Source organism: Molossus molossus, unplaced genomic scaffold (assembly GCF_014108415.1).
Source record: "Molossus molossus isolate mMolMol1 unplaced genomic scaffold, mMolMol1.p scaffold_m16_p_13, whole genome shotgun sequence".
Taxonomy (NCBI): Eukaryota; Metazoa; Chordata; class Mammalia; order Chiroptera; family Molossidae; genus Molossus; species Molossus molossus.
The window spans coordinates 74,836,521-74,852,022 of record NW_023425348.1 but is presented as its reverse complement, the minus strand read 5'-3'; the positions used below and the strand labels follow the sequence as shown (position 1 = coordinate 74,852,022).

The 15,502-nt window shown below is 39.4% G+C and overlaps 2 protein-coding genes across 4 annotated transcripts in view; one reads left to right on the top strand and one right to left on the bottom strand.

Annotated features, from left to right (window-relative positions):
* LOC118628133 (intraflagellar transport associated protein) overlaps nt 1-11,267 on the bottom strand; it is a 57,583-nt gene extending 46,316 nt beyond the window's left edge. The window contains exons 1-2 of one of the 3 annotated variants that reach the window (XM_036258888.1): nt 11,156-11,267; nt 7,762-7,836 (exon numbers count right to left, since the gene is read on the bottom strand). The gene's annotated coding sequence lies outside the window, so the exon portion shown is untranslated. Of the gene's footprint in view, nt 1-7,761; nt 7,837-10,857; nt 11,060-11,155 lie in introns of those variants that run through there. The other 2 variants (XM_036258890.1, XM_036258891.1) reach the window with 2 other exon arrangements.
* Nucleotides 11,268-11,622: 355 nt separating this feature from the next.
* RAG2 (recombination activating 2) lies at nt 11,623-13,206 on the top strand. The gene has a single exon (XM_036260069.1). The coding sequence runs from the start codon at nt 11,623-11,625 to the stop codon at nt 13,204-13,206; it is 1,584 nt and encodes a 527-aa protein (XP_036115962.1).
* Nucleotides 13,207-15,502: the final 2,296 nt, after the last annotated feature.

Below are 15,502 nucleotides of genomic sequence, written 5' to 3'. Positions count from 1 at the left end.
GTTTGAAAAATGGACAAATCTCAAAAAGACCAAGTGGCATTGTAAATGTACTGATTTATTTACAGTGACCGCAGAGACTTGATGTGAACTGATTTCATCCTCCTTGACTTAACTACACCTATTTTGCATTCCCTCTTTTTTTTTAGATCACATTAAGGAAACAGAAAGAAGTCCAATGACAGAAGTTGCCACAAATTCTCAGAGAGAAAACTGAAGGTCATCTAGTCCAACTACAGCAAATCTGGGAAATTTTAGATAGGGTTTTTGCCATCTAATGATTCTGTCGATGAGGAATGTTGTGTGACTCATGTCATAAATAGTAATGACATGCTCATGGTTATGAATTTTAAGGCATGTGTGAAGTCAGCAGGAAATTAAGCAAAAAGCAGCCATCTCCCCTTGATGGGTGTATCCACGCCTCCAACTATATTTTGTACCCAATAATATTGTTCTTTCAGACACTTACCCAATACAAACAAGAAAACAACAGAAGAGATCAAAGGAATAAAGAAGAAGGCATAGATAGAAATCTTACAAAATAGAAAAGGATCTCAACTCCTTTTCTGTTCTTTTTTTCATAAGGATGAGATAAAAAGATGCAATTCCCACATCAAAAAATACACTGCACTTCAAATTATAAGCTTCTCCCAACAAATCTACCCTAACACTCAAAAGGCACAGAATTTTTCATTATCATCAAAAATGTTGATGGCACGAGCATCTCTATTCTACATAAATGCTCCGAGGGCACTGCGGGAATATTACAGGAAGCACCTGGAGAGAGGTAGGCCAGGCCTGGGGGACTGTGGGCTACAAAGCTTTAGAAAAGAGAGGGACGGGCTGTCATCCACGCAGATGTCTCGGGTAGGCGTGTCTTGGCTATACTTTTTTCCTTGACAGAAATTTCATCTTAAGGAAAAGAAAAGACACCCATTCTAAAAACTGCATGTAAGGAAACACGTGTGCTCACTACATGCTTGCCATGAACATAGATATCGCAACATTCGCTTAACAGACCAGGTCTAGTTCCTCTCCTAAAGAGGATTATAATCTATGTGCTCAATACAGGACACTGTTTTTGTAACAGGAATGAGTCTGATGATGACCTGTTACATGATCAGCAGTATGGAATGGAGTGAAAGCTTTTTAAAATAAAGGATGGAACAGGAATAAGAACAATAAAAACATACCAAGGCAAAATAGTGAATTTTATAAAGAAAGCAAGAAAATATGTAGACAATCTTTATAAACATGGGTCTAGACAACGAGTTCTCATACTTGACACCAAAAGCATGATCCATAGGAGAAAAATTTGATAAACAAACTTCAGAAAAATTAAAAACTTTGCTCTGTGAAAGATCCTGTTAAGATGAAAAGAAAAATTGCAGAAAATATTCATAAATCACATATCCAATAAAGGACTAGCATATAGAATATACAAAGAACTCTCAAAATTTAACATTATAGAAAAATCCAATTTAAAAAGAGCAAAAGACACACAGATATTTCAGCAAAGAGGATATATAAATGGCAAATGATCTCATGAAAAATATTCGGTATCATTAGCTTTTAGAGAAATGAAAATTAAAACCACAATGAGGTACTTATTAGAATGGCTAAAATGAAAAATTATGATAACACCAAATGCTGGCAAGGATGCAGAAAACTGAATAACTCACGTTGCTGGTGGCAAGGCAAAAGGATTCAGCCAGTCTGCAAAACAGTTTAGCAGTTCCTGGCAAAACTGAAACTGGACTTAGCATACAAACTAACAACTGCACTCTTTGCATTTATCCCAAATAAAGACTTATTCTCATGCAAGAACTTGCACACAAATGTTCGTAACAGCTACATTTCTAACAGCCAAAAATATAAAACTACCTAAATGTTCTTTAACGGGTAAATAGTTAAACAAACTGTGGTACGTCCCTACCACAGAATATTACTCAGCAATAAAAGAACAAACTGCCCTGGCCGGTTTGGCTCAGCGGTTAGAGCATCAGCCTGTGGTCCAGAGAGACCCGGGTTCAGTTCCCACTAAGGGCTAGTAACTCAGTTGCAGTTTGTCCCCTGCCCTGGTTGGGTCGTGCAGGTGGCAACCACTCGATGTGTCCCTTTCACGTCAATGTTTCTCTCTCTCTCTCTCCCTCCCACTCTATCTGAACAAAATATGGAAAAACGTCCTCAGGTGAGGATAAAAAAATTTTAAAAAGGAACAAAATATTGATTCGTTCAATAACTTGGATGAACCTCAAAGAAATTATGCAGAGTGAAAAAAATCCAATCTCAAATGGCTATATACATATCACATGATTCCATTTTATGTAACATTCATGAAATGACAATTATAGAGATGGACAGAGAACAGATTAGTGGTTGCTAGGGTTATTCATGAGGGGATGAGGGGAGGAGATGGGTGTGACTATAAATGGGATAATACTGTGGAGTCTTTTAGCGGTGGTACAGCCAAGTATCCTGATTGTGGTGGCGGTTATGCATGGCTACACATGTGATATAGCGGAACTACTCACACATACAAACAATATATAACCGGTGAAATCTAAATATGCTCTGAGGATTCCACCTGTATCAATTTCCCAAGTTATAATGCTACAGTCACACAAGATGTTAACATTGCAAAAGGCTAGACCAAGGGTACATGGAATCTCCCTGTATATTTCTTTGCAACATCATGTGAATCTACAATTCTTTTAAAATTTTAAGTTTAAAAACGGGGAGAGAGGCACAGAAGAAGGGTAAGCCAATTAAGGCAAAAGAGATTTAGGAAAAGAAAAAAATGATCACTAGAAGTTTTACAAGAACGTTGGAACTCGGGCGTGCTGATTGCTTTCCCCCTGCAGAAAGCTCTGGGGGGTGGGAATAACACTAATCTGTAAAATTACATGTTTTAGCAGAAACTTTCCTCTTGAAAAATTTGCTTCCCTTTCCTGCTCATTCATCCAAGCTACTGTAATGAGGTTTCTTGAGGCTATCATTCATTAAGCCTTGCTGCTCATCAGCAGATTGTATAAAATCAATTTTATTTCCCCAAAATATACTCTTCCTCCAAGCTGTTTAAGCCAATCCAGAAATATCTGCATTGGCTCATGGAGACAGGTCAACAGACTGTTTTCAATTACACAGTTCTTCATTCCATTAAACAAAGAAATATGCAAACAGTTAAGCATTCAAACTTCCTTTCCCTGCTCACACCCTGTCGTTTTTAAAAAACAAAACAAAACAGATTATCTGTGGACATGGAATCTGGAAGATATCCCATAAGACAAATTTCAGAAAACCCATTTTTTGAAATCAGGAAGAATACCCTTTATCACCATTTTTGTTTCTTTTATTGGCTTTTGTGTGAAAATTTTAGAGTTGTGGGTAATCACAAGTAAATATCCTGTCTTCATCCCCGAACAAAATTCCTACAGCGCTGGACCTCTAGACTAACACATTTATTAAGGAGGATGTACAATCACATTTATCAACCATATCAAACTGCTCTCCTACCTTCGGAGTTGCGATCAACTACATCAGTGCACTATGGACAGTAGCAGGGAGTGTTTTCAGTGAACATTCTTTCAAGGCCCCTGACAAAGCCGGGAATCCCTAAGGCGGTCATTTCTGAGTCAACTTTATAGCTTTATAATCATGCAATAATATTTCAATCATAAAAGCTGTATTAGCTCATTATAATGCCACCTTCACACGGGATGCAATGCCCCATCAATGCTTATTTTATCTGTCTTACACAACAGTAACTTGAAGGCATCCACTCTTGATTAAAGGCATCCCCTCCCCCAGCTCCCTGGGCCTGCCAGCCACTGCACAGCACTTGTACAATACCAGAAAGCCAATTTTAAAGCAAAGCCTGCACAGTTGGTTAGAAGCAGGTGTTGACCAACAGAACTAAATCAACTCTCTGCTTGCAGGAATTCATTTCTAAGTGCCAGATCTTGCACATAACATCGACCTTTCCATTTGCTATTCTCCTAAAAGAAATGAAATTTGAAGATGCATTTCCCAACTATTTTTAATTCTGAATTCCTATAAGTTTGAAGTTATAAATGGGCTTTAGAGATAATACAGTAATTTCCCAGCTACCAATTACTCTCAGCATTTTTATTTGCAATTTTGCCTCAATGTACACAATACACACACACACACACAATTTCTTATTACCAACATAGTTTCTATATTCAAAGGTAAAAATTAAAACACAAATTCCCTCCTCTAAAAGTAAAAATTTTAAGTGAATTTTATTAGTGGTACAACATTGTAAAACACCTGTGAAATCTTTCCCTGTTTAACTTTACAGCAAAGAGTGCATGGAACTCTTAAATCAGAGAACATGGAACACAGAAAAATACCAGTGATTCTGGTCAGGCGTCTATATTTAATTACTTGCTTTAAACAAAAAATGACAAGTTACTTGTCATGTTCTTCTCTTGACAATCCATCATACTAACTGTAGATTGCTTCTGTCCATATATTTCCTTTTCCTTCCTCTTTTCTCTTGTCAGTTTCGGTTATAGCTCCTATATTGTAAGATACACTTAATAAACCAAACATCTCCCTTTCCTAAACTAGTTATATTATTTTCTTAAAAATCAACTACCTAAGGTGGAATCTGGAGGAGGATGTCAATGGAGAAACATCTGTAACAAAAATAAATTAATTTAAAAAAATAAATCACCTATTAAAAATGTTTAAACTGTCTATGCCTATCCAAATGCTATGAAAAGTTGCGGCTGACCTTATTTCAAACACTAATTAGCTCACTGAGCAACGATGTAACTTGTTGGGACAGAAATGCTTGAGAGGTGCACTGGACTTCTTGGTTCACACTGTCACGAGTTCGAGGAAGAGTGTTTCTTCCCAGCCTCCCCTCAACCCACCACGTGCACACACGTGCAGCTGTGTCCTCAGGGAAATGCGAATTAAAACAAGGAGATACTACTACACAACCATCCGAAGAGCCCAAATCCAGGACAGGGCCGACACCGCATGCTGGCAGGGAGGTGCGGCAGCCGGCGCTCCTGAGCACGCTGGTGGGAGCGCACAGTCCTAGGGCCCCTTTGGAAGACGGTTTGGCATTTGCTTACAAAACAAAACATACACTCGCCATAAAATCCATCAATCACACTCCTTGGCATTTACTCAAAGGAGCTAAAAACATGTGCCTACACAAACACATGCACAGGCGTGTTTATACCAGCTTTATTCATAAATGCCCAATCCTGGAAGCAACCATGATGTCCTTCAGTAGGAAAGTGAATGAATAAACTGTGGTCCATCCAGACAATGGAATCTTATTTAGCACTAAAAAGAAATGAGCTATCAAGCCAGGAAAAGAGAGAAAGTAGCCTTACGTGCATATTACTAAGATAAAGAAGCCAATGTGAATAGGCTACATAGTGTGATTCCAGCTACAGGCATACATCATGTTATTGCGCCTCACTTCATTGTGCTTCACAAATGTTTCATTTCTTTTATTTATTTATTTATTTTATCCTCACTCGAGGACACTTTTCCATTTTTTGTTCAGATAGAGTGGGAGGGAGAGAGAGGAAGGGAGAGAGAGAAACATCGATGTGAAAGGGACACATCAAGTGGCTGCCACCCCCACGACCCAACCAGGGCCGGGGACAAACTGCAACCGAGGTACGCACCTTGGGGGAACCGAACCCGGGTCTCTCTGGACCGCAGGCGGATGCTCTAACTGCTGAGCCAAACCGGCCAGGGCAAATGTTTCGTTTCTTAACAAGCTGAAGGCAAGACCCTCCACCAGCACAATGATCACAGCTCACTTTATTGCTACACTCACTTTATTCCAGTGGTCTGGAACTGAAACCACAGTATCTCCAAGGTATGCCTGCGTATGACATTCGGGAAAAGGCAAAACCATGGAAACAGTAAAAAGAGCAGGGAGGGGGACATGAATAGGCAGAGTACAGAATATTTTTAGGGTAGCAAACCTATTCTATATGACACTATAATTGTAGATACAGGTCATTTTACATTTGTCCAAGCCCATAGACTACACCAGGAGTGGACCCTGATGTAAACTATGGACTTTGGGTGACAATGATGTGTCAGTGTAGGTTCATCAATTGTAACAAATGTACCTCTGGTGGGGGGTGTTGATAATGGGGGAGGCTATGCATGAGTGGTGCAGGGGGTATGTGGGAAATCTCTGTAACTTCCACCCAGTTTCTGTGAACCTAAAACTGCTCTAAAACATAAAGTCTAGTGAAAAATTAAATCTGGCCACCTTTGGTTTATTCGTCCTTTGATTGTGAAACTGTGGGGTGGGAGCAGGAGCGGCTACCAACTAGTTGGCTGAGCACTTCAAAGACATTGTCTCATTTAATCATGTGCAACAATCTTCTCAGGTAGGTATTTCCAGTATCCCCATTTCACAGGTGGGCAAAGAGGCTTAGGGATTAAGTTGGCTCCACCTGGATAATGGCAAAGCTGGCAGAGAAAACCCGGCTAGCTTGACTCCAAAGCCCATGGTCTTCATCATGCCCTTGTACAGTACTACACAGCAGCTCCCTGATACAAAGCATGTAACAGATCCCCAATAATTAGAACTCCTTCTGAGCCTTACACGCGAGAAGACAGGACCGTCGTAGCACAATTCCAAGTCAGAATGACTGACAATGGGATTAGTGGTCTCTGCTTTAGGAAAAATAATTTCCCCTTTGATTCTTACTTAAATCACAGCAATTATTTTCATTTTCTTCTGTGCTTTTCTAAAATGTTCTTAATACAAATATAAATAAGGTCTCAACCAGATTTTTTTTTTTTATCCTCACCCAAGGACATTTTTTCCAATTTTTGTTCAGATAGAGTGGGAGGGAGAGAGAGGAAGAGAGAGAGAGAAACATCGATGTGAAAGGGACACAGTGAGTGGCTGCCACCCGCACGACCCAACCAAGGCCGGGGACAAACTGCAACCAAGGTATGTGCCCTTAGCGGGAACCGAACCTGGGTCTCTCTGGACCGCAGGCTGACGCTCTAACTGCTGAGCCAAACCGGCCAGGGCTCAACCAGATTTTTATTTTGTGTCTTTGCTGATGAATAGTGGACTGCATTTCCTTTGTTTGCCAGTCAGGAAATAGTTAAATCTTGAGGGTACACCCTGGTGGATATCTCCCTCAACCATCTAAAGAAAAAAAAAGGTCACAGTCAGTTACTCCCGTTAGATCAGTGTGCACTTGAACATCTGTAGGCCCACACACTCTCTCTACCGTCTGCCTTCGGCTTGCCACGCTCAGAGTGGGCAGTTAGTGAATCTTCCCCAAGTGCTGCTGACATTTAAAACCTGGTTTAGCGGCAAAGATTCAGAGAGGGGTGAGCAGCCCCTCTGGCTTCCAGGTAGGTCCAATACCTTCATTTCTACCAGAGCTAAAAGATGGGCGCCTATGTTTGTCAACAGGAAGGGAAAGACCCTTCAGCAGCCTGTTAGTTAACAGGTGGACTGGAGGTCGAGATGGGGAAGGGAAGAGGTAGAATTTGGAAATTCTGGGGCTTTCTGCTCTCAAGCTTCTGCCAGGATTCGATTCCAGGGGCATCAGAGCTCATGTGTTAATCTTAGTGCATGAATGCTTCTCTGGCCTAAGTGTCAGAAATTAGAAAGACCTAATTCTGGTTTTATTGCTAGCAAATATATATATATATGTCTCAAACCTGATTAACCGTGCAAGGTATGGTTAATTCATGCACCAAACAACCGCAGTTCCATGAGGTTACCTGCTTTTGGAGCAATCAGGAAAACACGGGCAACACTGATCAGTACGTTTTCATGCTTCAGGGCATGGTGGTTTTCTTTGAAAGGAAAAAGAGTCAGTTCAGACACAGGAAACTACAAACCCAGACCTCACACTATTAGTCCTCTTTTGACTCTCAATTAGGCCCTAGTTTCACAGTGTATAAATGAAATCTCCCTGCTGAGAAATGTTAGCATGGGGTTGGGAAAACTGTATAAATTTAGTGGGCCTCTATTTCTGTCTGTTAAAAAGAATCTTTAATGTGTTGACTTTGAAACTTCCTTCAGTTGAAGAACAGTGTCTTCTTTTCAAAACCTGCCTGTTTTTATGTAGCCTATTTAAAGAAAGTATATTCATTTAATCCTAGTATAACCTTTCAAAAAACTCTTACCAAAAAAAAGATGTCACTAATGTAGTCATGTTAAAACCATGGAAAATATACCATAGTCTGCTCTAGTGAAAACATAATTAAGTTAATAAAGCAAAATTTCAAAAACTAGATGAATATTGCAAAATAATGTGAAAACACCTTCAGCATTCCTGTTTATTCTTTAAATACATAAGTCACCTGGTCATGGTTTAATATGGGTAATCTAAAATTAAATACACCAATATTTGAACTGTGTTACAAGAGGCGATAATTCATCTTAATAAACTTTAGCACTATTTTTTGGTCCCTGAAATTATGAGGGCATCACAAGGAGAACAGGTCACAAATATTTAGGAACCTGAACTAACCTACAAAGAAGACATAAGTATTCCTTATGTCTTGCCTGAGAAAATGTTCCTATTTAATCTACGATAATCATGTTTTCACTTATGAGAAGCCAATATCCCTATGACAACCTTAACATAATAAAGTCAACAGGCTACAATGAAAACATTATTTTTTAAAAATATTTTTTCTTTATTGGTTAGAGAGGAAGGGAGAGGGAGAGAGAGAAACATCGATGAGAGACCATTAATCGGCCGCCTCCTGCATGACCCCACTGGGGATCAGGCCCACAACCTGGGCACGTGTCCTGACCAGGAATCGAATCAGCAACCTCTTGGTGCATGGGTCAACGCTCAACCACTTGGCCACACTGGCCAGGTTGAAAACATTATTTTAAAGCTTGCTGTTTAAAAGTAACTGTTCTTGGTGTATGTTCACCTAAATAGGTTGCTTTATATCCCAATAACAGTCTTCAAAAATATTTAAAACAAACATGGCTTTAGCACACCCTCCACCCAAAAGTGGGCAACTCACATCATCGCACAACATACTGAGTGTAGTCACTTATGGTCTGCATTTACTAAATTGAGGGTGGACAGTGCTTCCTTTTGGTTCCTAAAGAGTGCATTTCCTTAGCTGCACAGATGCATTCTCTTATGTACACTTGGATAGGCCGCAAATAAAGAAAACACTTGCCCACATTATTTCAAAAGCAGGACAAGCTGCTGAACCTACAAACCACTATGGTCTGAGGAAGAGGGAGGCTTGCTTTCATAACTTTAGTAATAGTCCATCTCACTCACCATTCATTACTCCCTTGGTTTAATAGCCCACAAGATGATTATTAAAATATCACACTCTGAGGACTCTTCCAACTAAAACTAATAGGTAGAAAAGAATATTTAGCAATTAATTACATCCATCTACAGAAGTGCTTCAAGGTAAAAAGCCCCACCATTAGACTGACCATAGATCATAAATAGTCCAAGGAATCTTTGCAAGGGAGATAAAAATGAATTATAGTATTAACATGTACTGAATACTTATGTGCCAGGCACTGTGCTATGAAATTTATGTACACAGGGATTTACGTTACTCCATTTATTTTTCAAAACAACCCAATGAATAGGAACTAATATTATCCCCATTTTACAGATATAAAAAAAAGAGAGAGAAAAAATAACTTGTCCAAGATAGTTATAGAGCAGTTTTTGGAGCCCAGACTTGGACTCAGACAATCCAATTTAAGTTTGCATATTTAATGAGGGGTTACAGAAAGAGTAACAAGAAAAATGAATTATTTCCTGTTATCTAAATTGAACTCACCACCCACACCTCCATTGTATATGTTTATCCAATTCTATTGGTCTAAAAAAAATTATCAGTTTATACCTACTGAGCAGATTCCCAGATCCTAAAGCTCTTCTAATATCTCTAATATTATAAATATCATCTGCCATGACCAGCAGGTAATTGTGTACTAACAATCTTACGTTTGATAAGTTCAAGCATAATCATAACAACTATCACTTACTGTGTGCAAAGTACTGTTCTAAGTCCTTTACATGTACTAATGTATCAATCATAACTAATATCAGCCTATAAAGTAGGTAAAATTATCTCATTTTACAGATGAGGAATCTGAAGCAGAGAGACGTTAAATTACTTTTCCGAGTTCATGTACTTAGTAGGTGACAGAGCCAGGATTTGAATACAGCCTTGAGTCCACTCTTAGCCACTGTTTTATGAAGCATATTAACAATTTACTCTTAAAGGTCAAGGAATCTGTGATATTTTGTTTCCTTTATCCTTCAGTGCCTAGGACTTCACTCTGCAAACAGGGCCGGTGTTTCTCATTAAGGCTCGTGACATCTCTCTAAGGTAGGTGATAATAATAAAAATAAAAATTCATCAAGCTTACTTCATCTAGTAAATACCTTTTTAAAAATATTATAATATAGATATTAAACCCTGAATAATTCTGGAACCTCTTGGCTTAGTGCCTGCTTGCTATATTACTCAAGAATCACTTCAAATTTCTTGGGCTGGAAAGAGGTCTGAAATAACAGCCAGTAACTGTTTTCTGAAAGAGAGAGTGAGTGGGAAGAAGGAAGACGGAGGGGGGAGAAAGAGTTAGTGGTTGAGAAATATTTTCTGCTTTTCTAAAAGAACCCTAAAAACCAGAGCAAGAGCAATTGAGAAAACAAAAGGCCTTTGACGTGGCACTCACTAAAGTCTAATTACTGTATTTTCATTACTAAATATAGGCGTGGTAAAAATCATGATCAAGTCATTTATCCCCTGCACTCCAGGTATTCTGAGACTCATCGTTTGGTTCTGTAAAATAGTCAGGGCATTTCTAACCTCGGTGCCCCCCTGAGCTCCCCGCCCCAGCAACCTAAGGATGCTCAGGGGTACACGTCTGGGCCCAGCGCCACAGCATCCAGGCAGGAGTCTGCAAGGTCACCTCGCCGGGCGTCCTTCAGGCTCCGGTTTCCAGGCAACCCTACTCAGGCCAGAAGCAGCTGTTCCTCCTAAGTCGCCGGTTTAAGAGTCCCCGGGAGAAGCACCGGCCACACCTGGCGGAGGGCTGCCTGAAGCCGCTCCTGGCGCTGCAGACCTCCCGTAACCCGGAGACTGGATCTGCGTTAGCCACTCTCACCTCCCATTCCCTAGTTTTCTGCTTTGGCTCCCATTTAGTCACTTCGGCTTTTGACGCTCTCATTCAGAGAAACTTCCTAGGAGTTCCCTCTCCTGGAGCAACAAAAACAACCATAGCCACGCATCCCGTGAAGAACTGATTCCTGGGAAATGTAGTTCTTTCCGACGTCCAGGGGTGAATCTTTAAGGGAAAAAGGACTACAATTCCCAGAAATCTAAGGGAGGACTGTCCATGTCTGAACCATGTCCCAGCTGCTTCCATTGTCTTAGACAGGAAGGTTCTGTGGCTGTTTGCTTCCATAACTGCCTAGATTTTGCTAATTCAGTCCCACTACAAGTTTGTGAGGAAACTTTTTTTAACATGCTTTTTACATGTGAGGGGATCTAAACACAATGATTCATATAAAGAGATATAATACGTTAATTTTTTTTATTCTTACAGATAAAAGATCTATCCACGATCAGAAAATGTCACTGCAGATGATTACAGTCAGTAATAATGCAACCTTAATTCAACCGGGCTTCTCACTACTGAATTTTGATGGGCAAGTTTTCTTCTTTGGCCAAAAGGGCTGGCCCAAGAGGTCCTGCCCCACGGGAGTTTTTCATTTTGATGTAAAAAATAACCATCTCAAACTGAAGCCTGCAGTTTTTTCTAAGGATTCCTGCTACCTTCCCCCTCTTCGCTACCCAGCCACTTGCACCTTCAAAGGAGGCTTAGAGTCTGAAAAGCAACAATACATTATCCATGGAGGGAAGACACCCAACAATGAGCTTTCAGATAAGATTTATGTCATGTCTGTTGTGTGCAAGAACAACAAAAAAGTTACTTTTCGCTGCACTGAGAGAGACTTGGTAGGAGATGTTCCTGAAGCCAGATATGGTCATTCCATTGATGTGGTCTACAGTCGAGGGAAAAGCATGGGTGTTGTCTTTGGAGGCCGATCATACATACCCTCTGCCCAAAGAATCACAGAAAAATGGAATAGTGTAGCTGACTGCCTGCCCCATGTTTTCTTGGTGGATTTTGAATTTGGGTGCTCTACATCATACGTCCTTCCAGAACTTCAGGATGGGCTATCTTTTCATGTCTCCATTGTCAGAAATGATACCATTTATATTTTAGGAGGACATTCACTTGCCAATAACGTCCGCCCTGCCAACTTATACAGAATAAGGGTTGATCTCCCCCTGGGTAGCCCAGCTGTAAACTGCACAGTTTTGCCAAGAGGAATCTCTGTCTCCAGTGCAATCCTGACTCAAACAAACAATGATGAATTTGTGATTGTGGGTGGCTATCAGCTTGACAATCAAAAAAGAATGGTCTGCAACATCATCTCTTTTGAGGACAACAAGATAGAAATTCGTGAGATGGAGACTCCAGATTGGACCCCAGATATTAAGCACAGCAAGATATGGTTTGGAAGCAACATGGGAAATGGAAGTATTTTTCTTGGCATACCAGGAGACAATAAACAGGCTCTTTCAGAAACATACTATTTCTACATGTTGAAATGTATGGAAGATGATGTGAATGAAGATCAGCAAACATTCACAAATAGCCAGACATCAACAGAAGACCCAGGGGACTCCACTCCCTTTGAAGACTCAGAAGAATTCTGCTTCAGTGCAGAAGCAAATAGTTTTGATGGAGATGATGAATTTGACACCTATAATGAAGATGATGAGGAAGATGAGTCTGTAACTGGCTACTGGATTACATGCTGCTCTACTTGTGATGTGGATATCAACACTTGGGTACCATTTTATTCCACTGAACTAAACAAACCTGCCATGATCTATTGCTCTCATGGTGATGGGCACTGGGTCCATGCCCAGTGCATGGATCTGGCAGAACACACACTCATCCAATTGTCAGAAGGGAGCAACAAGTATTACTGCAATGGGCATGTGGAGATAGCAAGAGCACTGCAAACCCCAAAACGAGCGCCACCCTTAAAAAAGCCTCCACTGAAATCCCTCCACAAAAAGGGTTCTGGGAAAATCCTTACTCCTGCCAAAAAATCCTTTCTTAGAAGGTTGTTTGATTAGTTTCACAAAAGCCTTCCAGATTCAAGTGCATCAGATTTTTTCACCTATTTTAAAGAATCATAACAGTGATAAAATTACATTCTTATTTTCATTTATTGAAATTGTGTTCTTTTCGTTCGATTAATTCAGTGACGGTAAAAAAAAGTATTTATAATGCAATGCTGAATACCTGAAAATATTTCAATCAAATGAAAATGTCTGATCTGAATTGTTTCATTCAAAGAATCTTAAATACAGGAGTAGTAATAACGAGAGAGAGAGAGAGAGAGAGAGAGAGAGACTCCATTAACATGAATAAATAGAAAAGGAATATGTGTCAAGTTTGTTACATTTTTATCAAATTATCCTCTGCACTTTCTTCAAAGGATTCCCCCGTCATAATGTGTACAAAAGTCGGTCACTTGAATCAATTCTTGCAGAGATTTAATGAAAACTGAAGTCCACTCATACTTAGCGCTCTGAAAAAGAAGATGTCAAGAGTACACTAAAAAAAAAAAGGACCAAAAAATAAATCTCATGGACAAAAATAGTATTGTTTATTTCCCCAAGTACTAAAAGTTTAAAGGCTTTCCAAGAGTTAACAGGAAGAAGATTTCAAATGGGGAAAAATAAATTTGTGTATATGTCCGGTTAATATGTAGTGTTTGCTGCCAGTGAAAATAATAAAATCAGTGAGCTTGCTAAGATTTAATTAAATACTTTCTAGAATGAAAGTTAAAAGGACTGTTAATTTTGAGGTTTCAAGAAATCAATTGATAGTTAGGTGACTTTAGAAAAAAAAAATCTTCCCTCCTAAAGTATATTTCTGGAAAGGCGTTTAAGTTTATCATAAGAGCTATAGCCTCTTATTCATCAGTCTTCATTGAGAGTCCACAGTGCAAAATTTAGAAAAGCATTAACCATCCTAGAGATAAAATCCTGGAACCCAAGTTCTTCAGCTAACAGTCCCATGTCTTAGATACTAAAATTAACTTGAGTAAATAAAATCATGTTCACTTTGTTTCGGTAACAATTTGCTATACCATTGTTTTGATTTTTTTTGTTGTTGTTTCCATCACCTACATAAAACTAATAAAATAGTAAAATGCCTTCTGTTTGTATTGATTCACTCCAAGTATTAACATTCACAGTTACCCAATTAAGAGCAAAATCATACTATGTAATTTTCTCAAGATCATTGTAATTTCTTTTTTAACTGGTAGTAGAAACCGGCCTAAGTAAGAGCTGAAACATCCTTGACAGAGCTCAAAAGGGTTGTTTCTTCTAAAGATAGATACATACTCTTATCTTGATTTGTCTACAATGACTGAGTGGCTAAAGAATTATTACCATGTTTGTTTGGTAGTCGATGAGATCAAGATGTGATAATCCAAATGATTTGATTCTGAACTCATTGGGTTCTATAATTAAACTGAGATCTCATCAGCATAGCTACTTTTTGGGGTGTGTGTGTGTGTGTGTGTGTGTGTGTGTGTGTGTCTCAAGAGTAAGTACTTTGGTTTTACTTACCGTATATTTGAGTTAAAATAGGTCTTTTTAAGTCATCTCACCAATGAGCTCATTGGATGCAACTTTAGGATAACAAGACTTCTTTTCTAATAGGCATACGCAAACATTTAAATGAAGCACTTTAGAAGAACACTCTCTTCTTCCAAGATATTCCAAGATCTCTGCTTCTATACTCAGAACTACAGCTCTTACCTAAAACATTTCTAGGCTCACATTTCAATCACTTTCCAAGCCTCTGGTGCATTCTTGTGAAGATATTTAACAGTTGTTCCTGTTCCTTAGAGGTCAGAAGGAAGTCGGAGTACAAGCTAACAAAACGGATTTCCTGATTTGGCTCATAAATGGGTTCGAAGATAAGTCCCAAAACTGTTGAATAATATCAACAAACGATACATGGCTTTCCAAGGTGACTATTTTAAGGGACTACACTCATCTACAAGTACAAGTGAGTTTAATACATTAGGATAAGGGAAATCATCATTATAAAGAAATAGTTGGTCTAGTTGGGGCGTGTGTCATGTTTGAGGATGAGAAGTGTGCCATGAGATGTCAGTCTGATGAAAACAGCAAACAAGGGGAGCGTGGAATGGCATCAGCCTGGAGAGGTAGGTACGCAGGGGCCAGGGCTCCCAGTTTTTCATCAGTAAAATAAAATCATACACAACTTGATATCATTTTGACCTATGTCCTCCTGTTTACCTCTGTGTCACTGCTCCCCGCACACCTTGTGCTCAATCACCAGAAATGCTGAACTGGTAACATTCCTAGTGAGCACCCCTGGGTGTTT

What these genes read in the sequence shown, in the direction of transcription:
- RAG2 (XM_036260069.1), top strand. Translation starts at nt 11,623, where the DNA reads ATGTCACTGCAGATGATTACAGTCAGTAATAATGCAACCTTAATTCAA.